The following is a 24,110-nucleotide window of genomic DNA, read 5'->3' on the forward strand; positions in this document are numbered from 1 at the left end:
ATATAAAAATACCAAAAATGAAAAAATGGAGGATTATCACAAAGAAAAATGGTTTCACATGTTTCCCTTGGTCCTGTGCTCTGGCATCTGACTATGTCCTGTGAAGCACTCTATCAAATAAGGGGAAGTGCAAGATCTACTTCAGACTCTGTCATCCAGGGGATCCTCCTGCCTGCAGGGTGTTTTCCATGCAGAAATGCCTTCTGAGACTGCAAAATTCTGCCCCAGCCTTCACCCTCAGAGGCATCAAAACTGCACACACACTTTGGAGAAGAGATGGTCTTTGGGGGCTCTTTTCATTTGGGGTTCTGATTTGCATCAAAACTAACCCAACCCTTAAAGATTAAAAAAATTTAAAAATCTCTGTGCAAAATAATATTTTATAGGACTCTTTTTAGGCAACCCCAAATTATTATTATTTATTATAATTATTAATTTTTTTCTTTCTCAACCCCTTTCTTACCCTTGCTCCATCTTCAATTTTTGCCAAGCCTTTCTGTTCATTCCCTCCTTTTCTCTTCTTCCCCAGGCCAAAATACCACAGTCCAGGATTTGCAGACTTGTAACAATATTACACTTCAGAAAAATGGCTATTTTTCTCTTAATGCCTTGCCTGTCTGCCCTGTGAGAGCTGGTCTTCTCTTCCAGCACACACAGAGATGTGTCCAGAGAGCACCAAATGCATTATGAGCTTTTGCAGAGTATCTGGGAGTCACTTTGCATCAGAGCTTGTGTTCTTACAGACATGAGGTGGCTCTAATCAAGTTTCTAACTGAGAGCATAATAGCTGTGCTTTAGCAGATCTGTAGCTTTGGGAAACAGTGTTTAATTTGACAGAGATATTGACAGGGATGGGATTGGAGCCCTTCACATTGGAAAAACAGCTTCTCTTACCCTGTTCTGTTGATTTCTTCCTGCAAACCAAACACAAACACTCAGTGTTTGTTGCTTTCTGCGTGTGCCCTGTTTGAATGGTTACTGAAGTGGATGAATAAATCATCTGACTGTTGGAACTGCATACACAGACCTAATGCTCTACTGAAAGCCTTTGTGTGTGTTTGGACTGTTAACGTCCAGAACTGCAAATACACCAAGCAGCAAAAGGAAAATATAGCTCAGTTGCTATTTAGGGAAGGGACCCCCTTCATATTTCTAGCACATGTTTTGTCAGAAGACTGAGGAGGATGCTCAGCCTCATGGTTGTACCTGCTGGGAGCCAGGACTGCCAGAGGCCATTTTCTCTGCTGGGGCAGAGATTTTGCATAGTAATTCTCAATTTGAGTCTGTGACCCCCATCTCTACAGCTCCCATTTTTCATCTGTAGATCTTCAAATCATCTATAGATCCTCCCAGTGAGACAGGATGAAGGCAAGAAAAAAGAAGGCAGACAGAGCCTTGCCCAAGCCACTGAGCCAGAGCCTGATCCTGGGAATCTGCTGGTTCAAACCCAGCAGTCCCCATCTCTGCTGAGGTGGTTCATTTATGTGAGAGAGGCAGCTTTACCTTCCCAAACTGCCTCACTGGCTTAGCAGGAATCATGATAACAATGGCTGAGATCACTGATGTGTCATAGAGATAATAAATGCCTTCCAGTTATTGGAGGAGGATGGACAGACCCTGATGGTCCTGCCAAGCAGGGCAGGATGCTGAACTGGCTTTGCTGTAACCCAGCCTTCTCACACTTGTATAATGACCTATGGTCCTCAAAGATGACTTTTTATGTCTGCCATCAGATTTGGAAGGCAGCTAAGTCAGCCTTATTAATACCTCGAGATTTTAATATTCATCATGCTGCTTTTGCTCTTGTGGAAAAAAGCCTAACTGTTCTGGAAAAAAAGCAGGTCACTAGAGCCTTAAAGACAAACTCCAATAAAACAGCTCGAGTTTCTGGCCCTTGCTGGAATTGGTGCCACGTAAGGGTAAGTGGCAAATCATTTTGAAAGCACTTACTCATGCAAATGCTGCATCATGGAACAGCTTGCAAAGAGCAGGGGTGTGTCCCCTCTTAACCTCCTCAGAGGCAAGTCCCTCTCCCTGAGAACACACAGAGCACATCTCAAAGGGCTGCACTGGCAATATTGGAGGGGAAAACCTTTCTCCATTTTGAAAATACGCCCTACAACCAGCAACAAATAAACCCAGCTCCAGTTTCTCAGTGCTGCCAAAGCAACACACCCAGTACAGCACTGCTCCTCCCTTTGCATCACTGACAAAGCTGCCAGCTGAATTCTGCCTCCATCCTTGGTGCCTTGGCCTGCTACCAAGCAGGAAGCACACAGATAAGCTCTTGGGATCCCAACAGCTTTTGGAGGGCTGCTAAGCTCAAAAAAGAGCCCAGTGCCTTGCTACTGGCTACTAAAAAGAGCACATTTCACTCTTTAAATCCTTGCAACAATTCTGGCCTTTCTGAGAACAAAGCTTTATATGTGCCAGGAGATTGCTTCAGAAAGAGATCTGATATATCACATTTTTTAACCTTGTTTATAACTTAATCTGTAACTAAAGAGGAGACTGAAGAGGAAGTGCCATCCCAGAGAGGATGCACTCAGCCATCAGCATTGGCTGGGTGCATGGCCTTAAACTGGCCTTAAACATGGCCTTAAAATGGCCTTAAACTGCAATATCTACCAACAGGCTGTGCCAGGCTGCATCCTCCTGGCACCTCTGGAGATGGGAGTCCCCAGGCTGGCAGTGCTGGGAGCTGCACCCACATGGGTGGGCACCTCTTCCCCCTGCCACCCCAGCCAGTGCTGTTCTCACTTCCCTTTGCCATCCTCAAAAAATAAATCAGCTTGTTCCTCACCAGGAGGCTCCAAATCTGCCTGCACAGCCTGGGCAGTAGCAGGTGGGACTCACCACCATGTCCAGCACATTTGCTTTTTAAAAAATGTGTCATAAAATAAAGCATAAAAAAATGTGACATAAAATAAAGCACATTAAATTATTGACAGTTTGGGCTTTTTGGCAGTTAGACCCTTTTTTTTCACTCCTGACCATTTAGGAGAAAAGGACAGAAGAAAGGAATTTCAGGACATTTTCAGGTGTGTATTTTTCCTGAATGAATGAATGAAAGTTAGATTGACTGATTAATTAATTTATTTTTTGCAGCACAGGGAATTAATTGTTGAAAGCAGGTATTTTTAATGAGGGGGGAAAAAAGAAAGCCCTAAAAGGAACAGGCTCTTGCAGAGCATGAGCAAATCTTTCCCTTTTTTAGGTAACACATGAAAAGTTTGCTTTCATGAAAAGCAAAGGAAACCTGGAGAAGCAGTGATGAGAGAAGCACAGTAGCAATAATATTCAAACCATTTGGAAGCAAATGTTGTGCTTATGAGAGTATGCAACAAAAATAAAAAAAAAAACCAAGCATGAAAGGCACTCCGGGTGTTAAATATTCATTAGTATTCCCCGCACCGCCTGTTCTAAATATAAGATCCGTTTCAGCACAGCCCTGGTGTGTGACTGGGATGTTTTCCCCTCCCTCCTAGGATGCTGCAGCCACTCAGCTGGCGGGGCGTTGCCATGGCAACACGGCGATGCCACCTTTTGTTGGATGAATGAAGTGACCGGTGCCGAGGTCGGCCGGGGGCACACGGGCAGGGCAGGCTGCGCTGCCATTGTCCCTGTCACAGGCAGGGCTGGGGACAGGAGGCAGGAGGAGATGGCATCATCTCTTTGCATCAATGGAGGCAGGGTCCAAATCCAAATTCTCTCCCATTTTTCAGGGCTGGTACAGGCAGCACAACTTGGATCTGAGCTGGCAGCCCCACCCCGAAGGTTAGGAGTGTTCAGCTTGCAGAATTTTATCCCAGCCTGGATGCACCCACAACGGGTGAACAAGAAGAAAACTGAGAGCTCAAATACATACTACAGAGTTCAGCTCTTTCAAGGACCCTCAGCCAGCAGTCTGACAGTGAACATAAGGATTTTTGGGGCCATAAAGATTTTTGGGGCCATTTTTCCTAGGGCAAGATTAAGCTCTGGATACAGGCATCTAACATCAGCCATTTACAACTACTTGGCTAAATATGAGGAGAATTTCTTCTCTCTTTCTGGTCCGTGGAGGTTGGCCATGGTAGTCAGCAGAGCTTAGAAAGAGATGGAGCTCCAAGGCTGGAGCCAGGTGGGACACACCAGGTTCCACATCTGCCTTGGTCTGCTGTCTAGAGTCCAGCAGACATTTAAATTATGACAATATAGGAGGGGATTGCAAGGTGTCTCACTCCCATGACTAGTTAAGGGTGATTATATTCCCATATATTCCAGGATCTGATGGTTTGAATCCATGACAGGATGAACCTCTGCAGCACCTGTGCAAACCAGACAAGTTGGTCCCTTCTTCCAGAGTTTGAGAGCCTGAGATACTCTGGGTGTAGCTGCCCAGGATCTGAGTCAAATGCTGCTCTCCTCTCCAGAAATAGAATGAGGATGCAAGTGTTCACATGCTCCTTTTGCCTGTGCAGTGCCTTTGATGTGAAATGGCAGGAGCAGAGGCTGCAGAACGAGTCTGCAGTAATTTGAGCGTTGCTGTGAGAGGCAGCCCAGCAGAGGAACGAGGTGTCAGACCATGGCACACACTGCTGGGGCACTGCTCCCCCAGCTACAGCAACCAAAGCTCTCATTTTGAAGTGAAGATAAACTTCCTTGGCTCCCACAATTTCAGTTGAACTTCCTTGGCTCGCTCCTACAATTTTAGTTGTAAAATTGCTGCTCTGAATGTGAAGGAGGGGTTGCAAGCAGTCTGGAGCACACCAAGTGTTCATCCTGCTCCTGTAGCACAAGGAGGGCAGGCTGGTGGCTGCACAGGCTAAAGCAGAGCATCTGCCAAGGTGCTGGTACAGCTCTAGTCACACCTGGTGCCTGGAGTTTGAGAGGAGGATGATGTGATGCACGATACCCATCCACCCGGTGATGCTCCAGCTCTTACAGGGGACTGCCAGGCTCTCCAAGGAGCCAAGACAAAACTACACTCAGGCAGAATCCCTGGGGTCCCCTGGCCCCACTGGTGAAGATGGATATGAACAGACCTTGCTGTCACACACATCACTTCAGCTGTGGCTCATGGATATGCCATGCAGGAGCTGGTAACTGATAACCAGGGACCCAGAGCATCCTTGGGATGCAGCTGGGGGGTCACAGCTTGCACTCCCTGGTTGAGGAGACACTGCTGGCCCACAGCCATTGGTGCTGCTCAAACAGCACCATACTCTTTCACTCTTTCCCATTCCTGCTCATCCTGCTGAGCTGGGCTCTGCTCTGACTCATGCAGTATCAGCACAATTCCCAATCCATTCAGATCAGAGAGGCTTTGAGTGCTGCTGAACCAGAAAGGCCCCAGCTTGCTTTTCTGGTCCCAGACTGAATTATTCTTTTGCACTTTAGGAGAAATGCCTTTTTCTTTTTTTTTTTTTTTTTTTTTTGCCTGTAAACAGAGATAACATAGGGAAGCTCGTGAGCTCATGAGGCACTGTGGTGTAGCTGAGTTCACAGCAGAGCTGAGCTTTAAGAGAACTGGGTGTTCATACACTGCCATGGGTGCATCATCCATATTATCCTATTGCATTTAACCTGGACCACCTGACCTGACATCTCCAAAACACCCAAAAGCTCCTCTCCCTTTATGTTCCTCTTGAGGCTATGGGCAAATTCCCCTGACAATTTGGACAAGATGATGCTTCACAGATGCACAGACTTGTAAGCCTTTCATCAGAGCCTGGCACAATGCTGTACAGCAGAAATCTCACAACAGCCTTGTCTTATTGGAGCCTGGAATTCCTGCTGCCATTTATTCAAAGTCTTATTAAAGTCTTGGAAATACCAATAGCAAAATGCATTTATATACAGCCAGCAAGAAATGGATGAGCCTGCCAGCATTCTACAGTCTCTTTAGCTCTGGAAAACTTATCTCTGCCTTCAGTATGATATGATCAGATTCATTCAGGTTTGATAAGAACCTGACTTTGGCTGAGAACACTTAATACTGCTTGAAATTAATATTAATCACTGTAGGGGGCACCTCCCCTCCCTGTTTTTACCCCATAAAGAATAATAAGAAAAATGGTCTTAAACTGCTATATCTACATGGTCAAAAGGACTGGAAGAGATAGAGAAGAAAAGGGATGTGTGGGGTTGGACACCCTCATATGTGTCACTGTCTGAGAGCACTTCTGCTGGGGCTTGAAGGGCAGGAGTTTTGTCTCTGGGTTCATTCCAGGCTTTGCTCCCTGGGATACCATGAACCAACCATGAGCATTTTCCATTGCACCTTCTCCTCTCAGTGTAGCCCCCAGGAGCCTGAGCTGAGCATGAAGGATACATGGGGTCAGAGATGGTCCCTGGTGTGAACAGCCAATCTCTTTGAGAAAGAACTGGTTTTGGTTTTGCAGGAGCCTCAGTGGCTGGCTTGGACCAGAAAGCAGAGTTTTAGTTGGTGGAGCTAATTGAGGTGAATCCCCATCATCATCCAGAGAACATGTGGTATTTTCAGGAGTTAACCAGACCCAGCTCAGTTCATGAATCAGACAGCAACAGTCCCTGAGCATGTAGCTTGCAGCACGTAGCAAGAGTTGGTGTTAAAGGGCATTAGAAATTTCCACCTGTAATGTGCTCCAGCCAGCCTGACAGTGATTTTTCTAACACTGAAAATCAAGTTCTGGTGGTGTAACAGGGTTTTTAATTTTGCTTTTGGACAGCAATTGGGTACTGGAATGTGGAAGGTTACCCCCTGGGATGAGGAAGGGAATCCTTTTTGTGTTTGTGTTAGGAAGTGGGGTGGCCCCGGGGGGAGCTGACCTTCAGAGCAGTGATGGGCAGCTGTGCTCATTTGATGGCATTTCAAGAGGGTTTGACTTTGGACTGGTCTGGTCTGGTCCTGTGGACTCAACACTGGTGTGTTTGTAGGTGTGAACCTCATTTTTCAGTTGGATTTTTCTGAAAGAGCTTCACTCCTAGCATCACCTCACGATGGAAAACAAAATGCACAAAGCAGGGGCAATCAGGGAATTTTCCACAAAGACACCCTGTGATCTGAATTAAAATGCTAATTGAAATGCGTTCAGGGAGTACCTTTTGCCGACCAACTTTGCAGGAGTATATTCCTTTTGTTTAGTGCGCTTTTCTTCCTTTCTCTCCCTGAATTCCCGGCTGACAATTGACAGGAACTCCCTTTCAGCGTGGGTTTGGTCACTCTGGCAGCAAACGCGCCCAGCAGAAAATGCTCCAACTGTTGGCGTTTCCCGAGCAGGGAAAACCTCCTGCAAGGCTGAGGCTTGCCATGAGGATTACACCCTTTTAAGTCAGTACCGGGGAATCCACGATCTGCCACGGTGACGAAGTTTTTCCTCAGTGCTTCCGTCGCTCGCAGGGAGAGCGGAGCAGCATCAGCGGCACAATAGGCAGGGCAGGGTCCCGCACCTCGCATCCCTGCGGGAAGGGTCCCGCACCTTCCATCCCTGCGGGAAGGGGCTGGGATCGCCCGTCCTGGGCTGGATGCATTACGTAAGGCAGGGATCGTTTGTCAGGCGCGATGGTACAAACATAGCTGCGGGCAGATTATGCACAGAGAGCCAGAGAGGAGGAGGGACAGGGAGGAAGGTGTCTCCGGGAGCGGGGCTCCCTCCCCGCGGCTGAGGATCGCGGCTTGGCAGCGGGCTGAGCTGCCCTGGACGGTGTCCCTGACATGCTCTGCTTCGTGTGGGCTGCTTGAGACGGGCACGAGACACTAAGTTGAAGGACCAGGATTGGCATGAGGATCGGAGCAACATGGAAGGGCTTCTGTCTCCGATGAGAACGAAGGTAGGGGAAAGATGTTCGTGTCTTTTGAAGCTCAATTTACCCTGCGAGGGGAAGGGGAGTTGCGGGGCGAGCTCTGTGAATAGGGGGCTTGTCGGGCTTTTGTCTCTTTTCTTTCCTGCCTCTTTTTTTTTTTTTTTTCTTTCTTATTTTTCAAAACTATGCTGGTGAATGTAACTCGGCAGAGCAGCGACAGCAGTTGCCTCCAAGAGGGGAGTAACGCATCACTCTTCCTCGACAGAGATGACCTTTGTAAATGAGTTTGCCTTTTGGAGTAGACAGCCATATTTTTGTTTGAATTTCCAGTTGGAGGCTCTCATTGTGTCTGTGTGTCTGTGCGGGCTCCCCGGGGGACGCGGACCTTCCCTGCGGCACAGGGATGGATGGATGGATGGATGGGGACACCGGGATACCCCAGCCAGGTGTTGGCAGCAGCAAGGGGGGCATGGGCCAGCAAAGTGGGTGATTTTGTGCCCAAACACCCTGCCAGGGTGCCAGACCTCTTGTTGTGGACCCAGAGCAGAAAGCTGTAACAGAGAGTGAGCGTGCAGAGCTAAGGGATTGCTGCACTTGTCTGCTGCCTTCTCACACTCTCAACTCTCTTTAAAGGTTTGACAGGAACCCTCAGTATTAGAGAAACTTGAATTCCAGCAGGCAAAAGACAGAGGAAAAACAGTGATGGTTTAGTTGGTAAAATTTCTCCCCATGCCATTATTTCTTTCTGGTCCTTGGGGATAGACTGAATCCTGATTGCATTTTATTTAGTCACTGCTTCCATCCCATGTGGTAACTGCCTTGGGTAAATCCTTCTGATTTCAGCCCATCACCACATCCAATCCAGCTCTGTTGTATTGTATCTCAAGACTGGAAGAATTGGAATTCAGTGGCAATTCTTGCTGGCAACAGGGTGTCTTTGTATGTCTTAGATGCAAACAGTTTTGAAGGGGCAGTCAGACAAGAGTTGCTTTCTATAAATGCCAGACTTGAAAAAATTCTGAGAAATTGTCTGGTCCAGCCCCTGTGCTGAAGCAGATCAGCTAGTCTGGTTTCCTCAATTACATCCCTGCCATTCACTATCCTAAATTAAAGGCTCTTCAATGATTTAAAGTCTTTTCAATATTAAAACCAAGAAAAGTGATTTAAATAAAAATAATTTGCCAGCAAATGTCTGCACTGCAATTCTCCAGGGGAGTAATTTTTTTTCCACTTTAATTCAGTTTTTTTTGTCTTGAGCAGTAAGTTGATAATTTAAAAAAGAACCTGCCAACTTCATATAGCTCTCCATTACCAAGAACAATGCTATGGGCAGTTTTTAGAATGAAAGATTTATAAGGGATTATAGACCCAGCCATTCATATCTCTCATTACTGAGGAATACATACATTAATGTTAGGCTTTGCAAGGCATTTCCCAGTACTATTTTTTAAAAATCAGAAAATAGAGGAAACCTCTAGCAGCTGTCCAACATTTCCATCTCATTTCCATTATTAGAAAACATAACTTTCATTGGTTTAGCTGATGTTTCCATTCTGCTGCTCTAACCAGGCTTGAAAGGACTGCTGAAGGCAGTCTTCCCCAGGACTGGTGAGCTCAGGCTGATGTGTGGATTACAGTCAGACCTGTGTACTATCAGCACCTGCAGCATGTGGGAAGCTATAAAAATGACAGAGTAAGGGAAGTGGTCCAGGACTGGGTATTCTGTTTGTTCATCTGATCTGCTTCGTAGCTGTAGTGTAAATCCCACTAACACCATCCATAAAGTGTAATCTAAATTGCCACTGTCAATTTATTGATCCTATAGAAGAGCATGCTTGGGAGTATAGACATGATCCTTTGGATCACAATCTGCCTTAATATTAGAGAAAGAGAGAAATTCTGACCTCCTTTGTGTGTGGGAAAATCTTCTCAAGGCAAAGAAATGTGATTTTAAATCAGTTATTGCAATGATGTAAGATCAGTGGGATTCTCTGGAAGATCCAGACCCTGACGTTGGTGTTACGTTGCTGTTAATCCAGAGTAGCTCCATGGCAGCTGATGGAGATTTCAAACAGACTCTGTGAAATAAAGGTCAGGATTTGGCCCTAACATCTTTACCTTTCAGAGAAACAACAATGCATAGGTCACTTGAATAGATTTGAAAACTTCTCTCATTTCCAAGATGCTTCATGACTGGCAGTGGCTCCCTGATCCCTGCCAGATAATCAAGTGTAAAATCTATTAAATCTCCAAACACAACGTTAATATGTGATTACTACACAAAAAAAAACTTGACAACAGTGAGGCTGCCAACGTGCTGAGACCCCTGCCTGTTCCACTCCCTGATGCTGCCTCATTTTCCTCCTCTATTCGCCCGTCTGTCTGATCCCATCTGTTGTCACTTGTTTTACACCAAGGCTGAAACTGTTGGGGACTAGTTAGAAGGTTTTTTGTCCTTTGGTTTGTACAGTGACATGAAGGACAGTGGGCTTCTGGTCATTTCTGGCAGAGCTGCCTGGAAAGAGCCTGGAGCATCTGGGAGCTCCAAGAGTTGAACCTGTGTGAAAACATCTCCCTGCCACAGTGAAATGCAAATAGACTCCATTTTATCCTTAGAGTCCCAAGGAGCTCTATCTAGCCTGCTCAAATGTAGACAGAAAACCAAAACCAAAGAATTTTCTTTGTTTCCATGGGTAAGTAGGGGCAGGAGCTGACTCTGCAGGCACTTCTCACAGTCTGTCACCAGCAGATGAGGACAGCCTACATCTGCCTCTGATAGCCAAATGCAAAGGTCCCTGGAATTAAAATGAGCTCTAAATCCCTGCAGGTGGGCTTGGGTGAATCTCATGGTGGCATTTGAAAATGAGATTGCTGTCAGCTCTCTGGTCCCTGTTGTTCACAGAGGTTGTCATCCACTGACAGAGGGACAGGTGGGCACATCTTGGCTAAAGAAGTCCAGTTGATTGTGCAGGAAGGCTGGAGCTGTGGCACTGGACAGAGACATGGACACCCTGTCCTCACTTCTCCAACCAGCTCCATGGCAGGGCTTGCCAGCAGAGGGCTGGGAATGTACAACCAGGAGCCTATTTCATAGAGAACTTGTTTCTTATTTCTTATATCACAAGGTAATAACCCATTTGGTTGCTGGGCCATGCTGGGTGATCATACAGTGGGTACCTTAGAAACTCTTTAAAATATTTGGTAAATTAGGTATTGAACACTAAGCACATTACACTGTGTAATGGACTCCACTGCAGCAAGATGTGGGTGCTTAAAAGATTTCTGCTTTTGTATAACCAGGGTGCACAGATGCAGGAATTGTAGGGAAATGGAAGGTATACCTGGTAAAATGGGCTGGCATATCAAAATTGAAGCAGATTAGTAGAATGCACTGAACAGCAAAGTTATTGCATTTTTTGTGTTGATGATTAAATTTCACTTGATTAGAAGTAATGGCTGGGTTGTAAATATTTGGTAGGTTAATAGAGGTACTTATAAATTATTACCAGAACCAGTTAAATTCTGTAGCCTAGGATGTCTGAGCCCCCGTTTTCAGAGCAAATGAATGTACACAATAGCAATGTCCCCATGCCACCTTAAGAGACTGTGAAGTTGATTGAGTACCACAAAGTGAAAAGAATGAAGAAATGCATAAATATTGCAGTCCTTTTGTTAGCCTCCATTTTAATTTGTTTTATAATCCTCAACACATGCACAATTTGCCTTAACCCTCAGTGCATCGCCTTCAGCAAATTACCATGGCATAAGAATTTCAGTAATTTTAGTTTCTCTGCTGCTGACACTTGCCAGTGCATGCTACTGAATTTGCAATGAGCACCTGGCTCGAACCACGCAGAACTGGCTACTGCTCTATTTTCCTTTCAGAAGCTTGTGTTTGGTGCTTTTTTGTTTATCAAAGCACTGCTTCTCTTTCAGAGAGGCTGAAAGAACTTTTTCAATGAACTTTTCGTCTGTTCAGAAACACACGCGGAGGGTAAATGGAGATTAATTACTGTCAAATTTACTAAGCTTTGCATCCAAAGATAATGAATTTTGAGTGTTCCTGTGTACAGCAAATTCAGCAAGGGAACTCAGTAAATAAAGTGTGTAGTATTTAGATAGTGCTCTTTAAGCATTAATGGGGCTGTTCTCATTTATTGAATCTTATTAACTTTATCTGTTTATTGTAGATTTTGGGGATTAGCAAACTCCCATGGTGTTACTGTTGGTTTGTTAAGCCCTGTTGGCTCTGCTTTCAAAGCCACTTAGTTTTTGACCACTGGATCTCTCACAAAGAATGGTTGAGTTGTCCTTGTGCCTTACTTTGAGAAGTTCACAGTGGCTCAAAGCAGAGAAACTTTGGAAAGTACACTATACCCTGAGAATCCTAAATAGCAAAGGCTGTGACAGCTGGCCTTTGAGATTGTTGGGGAGGAAGTCAGGAGGGGAAATTAACCCTGGGAAAGTGAAGTCTGGAGTCTGGGTTACACCTGTAGTTTTTCACCCTTCCTGAATGGCACTGAAAAGAAGTTTATATAAGCAGTTTCTTTGTGCAGCTGCATGCAGCAAAACATTTGAACAGATTCAAAACTTTAATCTCACAAGCTATCCTGCACAAGTTCAGGTTAGAATCCTGCACTGTCTGGACAGCTATGAATACTAAAATCACTTTAGAGCGCTCTTGTAAAAGCCAAGAGGCAGAATAAATCCTTTATGTGTGTTGTGAAACCAGTCCTGGTGTTTTTAAGAATACCAAAACACAAAAGTTGCCCCCATCCCTCCAAAAGCCTTCATGTTACTCCTATGGAGTCCAAGATCCCTGCTTTGATACAACTGTGGTTTTCACTCTCATTTTGAGTATCCCACCATGATAGACACACACTGGTGCTAATGACACAGAGTGAGGTTTCCAAAGCCATTTATTTCTGGTTTTATTTATTTATTTTGGGGCTTCTCATCTCCCCAGTGGAGTGACCTCACATGGGCAGTGACACAAACACAAACACAACATTTCAGGTTCCCACAAACCCAGGGAGCTCTTAGATGAACTGGGGAGGGCTGGTGCTCCCCCAGCAGCCCTTCCACAGGGCCCCTGCTCAGGCAGCTGAAGGGGTACCTCCTTCCCTGCCTTATTACCAGTTTGACACAGAGGTTAATGAGGCCATATGTAATTCCCTGAGCTTGTAGATAGTTAAAAAGAAAGGCAATTCAACAAATAATGAAGCCCTATGTCGGCTGCTGTTAATCATAATTTAATAAATACCTGGGAGAGAGGATGTAGGGGCATAACTCAGAGCAGAGTTTGGCTTTGGAACAAGTGTACCATAACATTATGCCTCTGGAAAAGCAGAGCAGTTTCTGTCCTGTAACATTTCCTAAACCCATTCAGATTTAAAGGCGATATATCACTGAACATAAAACTGAAAGGTTATTTTTCCTCCCAGGCTGTGCTTTGCAGCAGAGCAGTGAGCTCCATGCCTGACTGGGCCCTGCACTGGTGCCCAGTCACACCAGGGGTGGGTTATTCACTGGCCAGGGAGGGGAAACTCTGTGTACCCTGGGCTGGACACTGCACTGCTAATAGGAATTGCATTGCAGAACATCAAAATCCAGCACAGGGACTTGGATGCTTAGTGCTGGATCATGAGAACACAATCCCTGTCCCCAGATGCTCCCTACTAAAGGTTAGGAGGGAATAGGAGCATTTTGCCTCAGTTTTTAAGGAGGAAGGACTGCAGTTCAGACTCTGGTATTTCATGCAGGATCCAAAGCCTGGGGAGTGCTGCCCATTCTCAGCATCCTCAGGCTCACAAGTGAGTCCAGGCTACACTGTCCTAGGATCTGCCCTTGGCTGCACACCAGTCTGAGTGGGTTCAGCTCTTGCTGAGTTCTCCCATGACTACCAGACAGCCCCTGAGATGAACCAGGATAATCACAATACTGGCATTGCTCTGTCTTTCACACAGTTTGATCCCCTCTCTGCCACCACCAGCTCAGCACCAGGAGCACATCACTGGGAGGTGCACTTAGGCTTGGCACACTCTTGTGTTGGGGCCTGGAATGACCACAGCATGCCCTGGTGACCAAAGCTGCCCCATGGTGTATCAAATACCACTGGATCATTTCAGGAGATGGAAATAGGGACTGCTCCCACATGCCCTGCTCACCTCCCAGTGCCCAGACACCATGGCCCAGCTGAAGCCAACCTGCACCCTGGCCTCAATTGTCCATGTCTTGTTCAGCCTGTGCACAACCAGGCTGTAGCAGAGGTCCCCAGGAAGGTCTGACATTCCCTAAACCTTCATGTGGCTGAGGTTGCCTGAAAGTGCCAAAATATCTTCTCTTGGCTTCCATGGGACCTCACAGAAAAGCACTGGGGGGCTATGCAAAGACCACAGAGGTGCCAAAATGAAATTAATAATAGCAATCATATCAACAACAACAACAACAACAACAACAACAACATAATAATAATAATAATAATAATAATAATTTTTAAAATGCAGTATGGCAAGTCACAGACTGGAGGGAAGAAAGCTGATGATAGTGGCACTAAGAGCATAAAGCTTGCTAGCTCAGTGTGTGGGTCATGGGCATTCTTAGGAAGTGCAGAGAAAATACACTGGTGAACACTCATTTTCCCAGTCATTTCATTATTTTACTTAATGGCAGCTATTGTCGAGGCAATTTGCCACCCTTTTCAAAAGCAGAGCTCAGACAGAGACACCCACTCTTTAGCTGTGAATCACAGGTTGCATTCCCTGGGGAAGGTCACAAAGTCTTAACTGCTGCAAATATGGGAAAGCTGAAAAAATGAGAAAGATATTAGTGAGATGATTATGAAGCAAAAAAATGATGGTTGCCCCAAAATGCCAGCCTGGTAGTTATCTGTGGAGGATAACAGCTCTCCTGCATGTTTGCCTGGTGTATTAGGTCATTCTGAAGGCAGTGATGGTAGGGAGTGCATGTGTTTAGTGTTTGGGACTCCATGGAAGGAAATGAAGCACTTGAATGATGCACAATTCATGTAAAAAATGTCTGATATGTAACCAGTGCATGCCAGCATAGCTCTTAGCACCCCAGCACAGACTTCAGTAATGGTCAGCTATTTCTTATAGTATTTTACTGGATTTAAATAAATGGAAAATATGTGTGCAGCTGGGCATGTGGGCTTTCCTCCTGAGAGCACACACCCAATGTACCTTAGCTTTCCCTGCCTGCCTCCTTTATCTACATTGCAGTATAAACCCCACCAAATCTGTGAGACCAAAACTCTGACCCTGTTTGGAATTCAACCAGCAAGACAAAAATCCCCAGCCCTTCAGGTTGCTCCAGTTCAGAGGAGAGCAGAGGGCAGATGCAGGTGTCTTTTTGATGTGATTTATAAGCATATTACAATATCAATAAACAGACAAAGTCCTGTTTCCCTGACCACAGCAGATATTAACAAATGAGAGAGCAGTTTCCCTCTTCAGGGTGGCTTCTTTTATGCAACATTCATCCACACCTGTTTTTCCTTGGTGTCTTAGTCCTTGGCTTGATTATCCTGTGAGGATACAGTCACAGGGTATCACAACACATGGCAGACCAGCTGAGTGTCTCAATCCCTTCTTCTCTTCAAGCTCCAGGTCCCCATTTTGGTGATTTGTTTGGGGTTTTCTAGGGAAAGCCCCTGTTCATTTTGTGCAGGAGCTCAGCTGTTGTGGCCATGCTGTGGTGCAGCACCCAACATCTCCTCATGTTCAGAACAGGAAAATCTCCCCAAATGCAGCTGTCCTGAGGCAGAACCATTGACTTGGGTCCCACACAACAGGCTGAACAGCTATTTAAGGCTGATTTAGTAGTAAATGCAGTATAAATATCAGCAGTAAAAATGCACCACTCCTTTTTTTTTTCTTTTTTTTTTTCCCCTACAAAATCTTGTTCATGGCTCTCCCATCAACAAACACCATTGGAAAGTGGTGGCTCTCAGGACATGACATGGGATCCCCTGGGCCACAGCACTGATGAGGCACAGCCCAAAGCAGCAGCCAAACCCATCCAGTCCCTCTGAAAACAGGCAGATACCATCACTCCTCTGCTCCTGGTGGCACAAACACTTGCAAAGCTTGGCTGTGCTGAAGGAACATTAAAGGTAGAAGACATCTCCTGGGTAGACAGCACTCAAACCACTTGGGGCTTTGAAGGCAGGAGGTCAAAAACAATATATCAAGTGAGTTATCAGCCAGTCCTGTCTTCCCTTCCTCCCCTCCCTCTGGCTCAGAGCTGCAGGAGCTCAGGTCCTTTGATGTAAACCTGTCAGACACTTTGGTCTCTTCTCTGCCCTGACCTATTCTTGCACACACACATTTGTGTGAGATTTTAATTATAGGCATGAGCACATTGGTAAGAAAACCCTTCCTTAATTACACGCTCAATTAATTCTAGTAGCTTAGGAGTTGAAATACAAAGTTAGGTGAAATTATTACTGCTTCATCTAAAGTTGAATCTCTCCATGGCCAGGTTCCCAATAATACTGTGGAAGTAATTTTTCTTTAGAAAAATGGAATTCATTTAGAAGAGATTAAATTGTTGTGGATAGAGGGAGTTAGAGTATTATCTACCACTGATATTCTTTTCCAGAAAGACTAATTACTTATACGACTAATCTTTTCAGCAAATATTCCATGATCAGGCCAAAGAATTATATGGCACAAATAAGGCAATATTTAGCCTCATTAGGGCTGGCAAAACCCCTCCCCTAATGTATTGTGGTCTTTAGAGAGAGATCAAGTGAGATGGGAGATTAAATGTGTCTTCATAACATCAGATACCCATCCATGGCACCAGGGCCTCAGTGCTCACACCCTCACTGGAATTTGGGTGTCACTTTCTGCTGCTGCTGATGGCACCCTGGTAGAGATGGCTGAGAAACACCTAGGCTGGGACCTGCTCATCTGAGCTTTAAGCCAGGATCTGCTCTTGTCTCTGTAAAACTGGAGACTCCCAATGTGTGGGACAGGAAGCCTGTGCTGCATCCCTGGGATCCCAGCTGACACCCACAGCAGCGTGGAAAACAAGGCTCAAGTGCAGGGGAAACACAATCTGAGCTGGAATCAACAGTCTAGGAGGAGGGGAGCATGTGGACAGAGGATTAGGGCTGGAAAAAGGAGTTTGAGAAGAGGCAACCAGCATTAAACAGATAAGTTCTGGAGGCAGGGGTAGAGGGGCAGAGGTGAGGTGGAGCACTTGGAATGGCATGGAAACCCCCTTCAGCCCAAACCCCTGTCCCAGCTGGATGTTCATGGTGAAATTACACCTGTAAAGCTGCTTTTTAAAGAGGGAACACCATCAAGATGAGAAGTTGGGAAATACTGGAGCAAGGGACATCCCTGCAGCCCTATCCCATCTAACAATGCAGTCCCACAAATGTTTTTTTCATGGGTTTCTTCTTGTCTCCTGCATAAGATGGACAGTGCTTAGATAATGAGCAGCTATTCCTTATTTTCCTCATTTCCTACCAAATAACCTAGGTCTTATTTACTCAATACTGTCCTGAAAACAGAATTTTTCTTTTTTTGTGTGTTATTTTTCTGAAACATTAATTACAACAGTATCAAAGGTCATCAAAACCTGTAATCATGCTCTGGTTTGTCTCTGTTTAACTGATGTAGAATTGAGCCATGAAGGAATCATTTAAGGTCTCTTTCAGTTTTGGGCCATTTCTGACTTCTTTGTATCCTCAACATCATACAGCACTTTCTGTGTTCATACCCTCACCATTTGCTTCTGGTAGAGCCCAGGCTTTCTTCATGTGCTAGGAGTGTCTCTCAGAAACCCAAAAATAAAGCTTAGATGTCAGGGATCATTAGTAAAAGTTTGGGATATATGAGTCAATCACCACATATCTGCACCCAAAGACTTCTCCACCTTCTGCAGCACTCCCCTGCTTCATTCCTTGTGCACCTTCTGTCTGCCACAAATGCCAAGGAGCCCTTTAGAGAGCAGACACCTCCCCTGATTCATCCTTAAGGCAGCTCTACCCCACACAAGGAAGAAGGAAAATATGGGTGCAGAGGTTAGGGTGAAGGGAGCATCTGATCATGCAATTAAAAATTGCATCATGAAACATCCACTCATGCCTGGCCTTTTCTGAATTTTCACCCTGATATCCACTCAATGAGGTGTATAATATCAGCAAGCACATGACTGCTGTCACCTGGCTATTTTTTACTTAAGCTAATGTTATTCATTCCCTCTAAGAATTCCACATAAATTGACTGCAGTTAATCATTTCTCCTTGCACCTTTTTGGAGTAAGCCAGGCTGACAAAACAGACATTGGTGGGAGTAGGTGTGAGCAGGGCTGAACTGACTGTATGGAAATGCTGGGCAGCCTTGAATGCACAAACACAGCACTGAGGAAAACCATGTGCTGAGGGTGGGGAGGGAATTTGTGTCCTCCCATTTGCATCTCTCTGTATGCCATCTTTGCCTGGAATAAATGTCTTTGTCCACATGAAAGCTGAATCTGATTACTTCCCCCCATTTGACAGGGCAGTAAAGAAAGCTTTGTGAAATGGGTGTGACTTTTATGATGTTTTGCAACTCATTTTTAGAAATATGTGTCTGCATATGCCAGTAGTTACCCTATTTTAAATCACTCTTGGGCATTTACTAATGGTCTTTGCATTCTTGTTGAGTGCAAATTTTCTAGTTAGTAAGCACCACATTATTATGAAAGTAGACTGTCAGGTAGATTGAGAAGAAAAAAATTAACAAAAAAGTAATTTTTTGGCATTTATTTAAACTCCAACCAGCTCTTTACAAGTTCTAAGTACTTTTCTTCTATTTTGGCTTTGTCACGTGTGTCTGGGTTTGAGGATTTTTGAACATCATTTTAAATGGTGGTAACAGTGTCCTGGTGCCTCAGCAAGGGCAAGGGGAAACATCAGCCACATATTTCAAACCTCTCCCACAGACATAACAAACCTCTTTTGCCAAGTGAGCTGGCTTTTCTCCTGGATAGAGCAAGAAGAAAAGGGAAGGGTGGCAGAACAAGCAGGTGAATGGGACTACAACAGTGTAGGGTCAAAGTCTTTCCTGGCAAAACTCCTGAAACTCAGCAGAGATAAATTCTAGTTTCTCATGCACTCAGCCCAGTCCCAGGCTTATTGGTGGGAATGACTCACATTAATATGGGAACATCACAGATGTACAGAAAGATGGTAAAATAATTTAGGAGGCTATCAAAGACTGGAAAACAACAAATATCAATGGAGAAACATCCCCCAAAAAACTCAAGAGAAGATAACATTTTTCAATCTGGGCAGAAAAAGAGAAGGGGCTTCTTTTTCTTTTCTTTTCTTTTCCTTTTTCTTTTTTTTTTTTTCCCCTGTGGAAAGTATTCACACCATTAAATCAGCTTAAGTCATTAATCTTCCCTGGGAGATATCACCCACAGAACAAACAGGGAGATGAAATAAAGCTATCTTGCCTATTACGTATGTTGTAAAAGAATTAATGTCAAAAAATGAAACCCAAAGGGAATGAAATGCAGGGCATGGAGTCAGTGATGCAAACTTGTGTTATACCACCACCCTTGAGGGAGCTGTTCCTTGAAGGAGCTGTGCCAGTTTGTATTCAGCCAAGAGCGTGGCCACTCCTTTGTCTCTATGATGCTCCAGAAAGTGCAAAATAAGGACCAAGAACAAGGAATTATTTCAAACTCTAATTTCCAGCAAATAACTGATAAATTCAACAAACAAAACCAATTTGAATATCAGGACCGAGGAGAGATTCATGCCTATTCACAAAATGAAAAACACAGAAATATTTCCAAACCCTAAAAAAGCACTTAAAGACTCTCAGAAGCAAAAAATTATTGCTGAGCATTTACATTAATTTGACAGAATTTATCTACTCCCCTGCTCCATAAAACCTAAGTGCAATACTTAACCTGCAACCCCCAGTGAGGTCTGGTGTGTGTTTTACTTCCAGATGTGCTCTGGAATTCTGAATGAAGGATACAGTGGGGTCTGTGGGCTGAAGGGAAATCATTATTGCACAATAATCAATGCTGTGCATCTTGTGTGGCTTCTCAGCTTCTCTGGCATTCTACCACAGCTGTTAGAAGCTGGGATTGGGTTTTTTTTAATTTGAATAAGGTCATAGTTTGTTTGTGGGGTTTTGATTTGAATTGATTTTCTTCCTTTTATGGTGATGGCTGCACTCCTGAATTAGCCAGCAGTGCTGAAGCCTCAGTGTACACATTTTAGCACTGGGGGATAAATGCACTAATGGTGGGAGAGAATGTAATTCTCCCAAAATCAGTGCAGCTGAAAGTGGAGCGTTTTAAATTAATTAATTCTATATATTTTGTGGCTTTTTAAATGCATGAGTGAGACAGGGAGCAGTGACACCAAGTGCTTTCCTCCCTATAATATGTTGACAAAGAGGATAGACACAGTCCTGTCCATGCCAGACTTGAAAAAGCAAAGATTTTTACCATTCCTAGGTAGTCCTAGAGATGGACCATGTGGACACAGCTTGGGATGGACCATGGAGCCAAGATCCTTTTGCCAGACAGTAATGGGACTCACTGAGTCTGTAGGAGCAGCACAGGGTGGAAATTTGGCTTAAAATTTTCCTGTCAAAGCTTTTCCAGTTTGTAATCTTGCTTCCAAGATGTCTTGGTCAAATCATGAGCATTTCTCTCAGTCTAAGTCAAGGCTGCAGCAGGAGCTCAGAACACTCAGCTGATGGATTCCCCAGGGCCAGGGGCTCTGGGATAGCCCAAAGAAACTCACCCACAGGGGCCCTGCACCCCACAAGTTCTCTGGTGGAAAGGAGATGGATCTTGCCATCTTTGTCATGGCAAGATCTTGGCTCTGGTCCTTTGGAACTTTTAGGTCCTTTGGTTTGATACCAAGGTTCTGAAGAACTCTGGCGTCCTTGCTGTTCAGTGCTTCAGTTCTTCCTCAGGAGGGATGAAGATCTTGATACCTTTTTTTGTTTTCAGGGCTTCACAGGGATCTAGCTGATGGGCCTTGTCCTGGGAGTAGGGGTTACAAACACTTATAAGCATTTTCCAGTCCAGAACCATCAGTTCCCCATGCTGCTTCATCACCATCTTCTTCAGCAAACAGGGACTTTCAGTGTTTTCCACATGAGCCTCAGAACCCTCTTTGTGTTGGCTCCCTGCCCTGAATCCTCCTCACTGTCAGACCCAGGACATTCCTCTGACTGCCCTGGATGAGTCGAGACCATGGCAGAGGGCTCAGAGACCATGGCACGGAGTAAAAATCACCTGTGCCTTTGGTTTTAACCCATGGAAACAATTACCAACTTTGTGTGAAGATTTACAAGCCACAAGACTTTGAGTAGAATGATAGTGAATTTGTCACAGGGTGAAAAAGTAGAATTTTGGGGATTTAGAATGGGGGTTCAAGAGGCAAGATGGAGGAATCTGGGCATGTCCTGTCCTCCTTCCTCTTCTTCTTCTTCTTCTCCCTCTTCTTCTTCTTCTTCTGCTTCTTGTCTTCCATCTTCTGCTGTGATGGTGACACTTCTGGATTGGTTTAGAGTAGAGACAGATTGTATAACATAGGTGATAGGTATTGGAAAATTGTTGTAAATAAAGTGCACATAGTTCTTAGTATAAAAAACTAACACTGCCCCAAGGTGGTCACTGTGCCACAACCCGACCTGCTGGACAGGTCTCAGCAGGACAGAGAGAGAATGTCATAGATAAGAGAAAATAAACAACCTTGAAAACCAGAGCCCAGGAATATCAACTTCTTCCTCGGTCACAGGGCTGGGAAAAAAGACTCTTAATACCTTGGGAGCCATTTCAACCACAGAAAACCCAAGACTCACAGATTTGTACAAATGCTGTTGAAATAACACACTCCCATGGATAACACCCCATAAACTTCTGCTGCCTTCCCCCACCTCCCTCACTGTGAGATGGGGAATGTCAATGCCTCCAGGGCATCCTCTGAATTGTGTGGCACCCATCCAACGGCAGCATATGCACAAATTAGCTGTGGCTGCTGGGGCTCACGGGGCTGGGGCTGCCCAGGAAGGGCTGTGCTGCTGCTGTGGCACACACAGGAGGTAATTCCACACAGGAGTCAGCCATGCTTTGGCATCAATCCTCCAAAACAAGACATAAAGATTTTCTGGCTTGACTCTAAAAGAACCTGTGGTGATAACAGGGTCCTCCAACCAGCTGATTGTGAGAGATTAATTAATATCTGGCATATTGTTAGGGATTCCATACCTTATGTAGAAAGGCAGAAGAAAGTGGAAGGATATTTTGGTGAATGAGCAAGTCTCAGTGAGGAAAAAATGAGAATTATTGAATTACATCTGTACTATTCTAAATGTGATTGTTCCTAGTCCCTCAAGGCCGTGGCTGCCTTCTAAGTGAATTGAAAAACAATGAAAGGAATAAAGAAAAAAAGCAATGGCTGTCAATCTGAAGTGATACCACTGTTGTATTTGTTGTTTTGGCAGACAGAGCTCTCATCCTTAAGTGAGTTTGTGGTGTGCTCAGAGAAAGCAACCTCCTTTGTCAAGAACTCACAGAACACCAGCCCTCACGTTGTCCCAATGCCAAATAAAAGCTGATCAAATCCCAAATATTGTTTATTTCCTTCTGAAACTGACATTCTGAGCTGGCTAGGAGGTTTTTCCTGGGGATTTGTTTAAGGGAATAGGTTGGGCAATCAATGAGCACTGCTACTTGCACTCTTGCCATGTGCTGACCATCTTCCAGGCAAGAAGGAAAAATCCCCTCCCATCTGATCCAGCCCTTGTTCCTGGAGGTTTGGTGGTGTCATTGGTGACGGACTTTTGCTCACTGGGACAAAATCTTGGGTCACTCCTATGCTTTAGGCAGCTCAGCAGAGCTTTGGTAGAAGAGTTTGGAGGCTGCTTAGGAGCTGTGTTCACCTGTCATAAGGCAGCCACAAACTCAAACTGTGCAATTATTGATGTGGGGACCAACAAAGTGCTCAGGAGGAAAAAACAAGGAAGCTGCCAGGCAACTGTATGAAAATAGAGGCAGATGAAAATTGAGCCCTGAAAGGTAGATGCTCTGAGATGGAAAGGGTGGGTGTGGGCTTCTGAGGATTGCTGGGTGCAGAAATGCTTGTACTTGAACCTTGTCTGACATGCTTGTTGCTTCCTTGGCCTTAGGGAAATTACTTAACCTACGTTTTTCTCTCCCCCAGTTTTCTACACTGAAGTTGTAATACCTGCCCACCTACACACCTTTCAAAAGAATATTCTGAAGCTCTGTCTGTTTGTAAACTGCTCAGGAAACAGCATATGCCAAGCTATCTCAGTATATAGTAAAATTTATTTAAAAATTAGGCTTGGAAGGCTCTCAGGCTTGGACAGAAAACAGGCACATTTGCACTGTTCGCTGTAAGAGTATGCACAAACTATTCTCAATATTTCAAAGAGGACATTTGACTCCCAGGTAACCAGCTCCTCTCTCAGTGCTCATCTAGTCTTACCCTTAAAGAAGTTTTTCTAAGCCCACTTCATTTCTTCCTGCAGAGTAAACCAGATTGTCCTTCTCTTGTAATTAATCCCTGCCCTATCTTACACCTTTCCATCATAATCTGTTTCACAGCCCCTCAGGCTTCTCTTTCTTTTGTGGACCACAGAAACCTGCATCACTTAACCTTTCTTCACCGGTCATGTTTTCTATATCATAATCATTCCCACTGTTGTCTCCCAGAAATTGTCCAATATCTTATTAGAAGGTGGTGTGCAAATGTGGACACAATCTGTGTGTCCTACATCTCCCTTCATCTACATCCTGAACACATCTCTCAGATGAGATCTGCCTTGAATATAAATATATTTTATTATTATTATTATTGTAATATAGCATGTTGCTCTTAACTCATGTGCACTTTGGGATTCAAAACGCTATTTTTGAAATTATCTTTTACATGTCATGAAGATTTACCCAGCTGGTAAGCTAATGCCTGTTTTTGTTGTGAAACCTCTCACATTTTTTCTAATTTGTCAGCCTCTGGTATTTTTCTCTCTGCACATACCAAAATGCCAATTTTTATTGGCAAAGTGTTGTAAAATATAAGAGAAAATGCTATTATTGCTACAGTTTTACTTTAACCCCCCTATAAAAATTAATGTAAAATAAAATAAAAACCCTGACATAAAATGCTTTAAAAGCCCATGAGCAGGATATTCACCTCTGTTACATTTTATAGGGTTTAGAGTGACTATAATCCCTATGAATTTAGGGTTGGATCTTTATCATGTGTAAAGATATTTGCTTTGACTCCACATGTAGCAATGATTCACAGCAAGCAAGAAGCCAGC

General features: G+C 44.5%; 1 protein-coding gene across 7 annotated transcripts in view; it reads left to right on the forward strand.

Annotated features, from left to right (window-relative positions):
* FRMD4A (FERM domain containing 4A) overlaps nt 1–24,110 on the forward strand; it is a 369,788-nt gene that overhangs the window by 79,652 nt on the left and 266,026 nt on the right. Inside the window, exon 1 of one of the 7 annotated variants that reach the window (XM_077179221.1) lies at nt 7,257–7,794. The exons of the other annotated variants lie outside the window; for them this stretch is intronic. Within the exon in view, the coding sequence (XP_077035336.1) occupies nt 7,762–7,794 (33 nt within the window). The 5' untranslated portion in view covers nt 7,257–7,761. Of the gene's footprint in view, nt 1–7,256; nt 7,795–24,110 lie in introns of those variants that run through there. 7 annotated transcript variants of the gene reach the window in all.

This window comes from Agelaius phoeniceus, chromosome 5, assembly GCF_051311805.1.
Source record: "Agelaius phoeniceus isolate bAgePho1 chromosome 5, bAgePho1.hap1, whole genome shotgun sequence".
Taxonomy (NCBI): Eukaryota; Metazoa; Chordata; class Aves; order Passeriformes; family Icteridae; genus Agelaius; species Agelaius phoeniceus.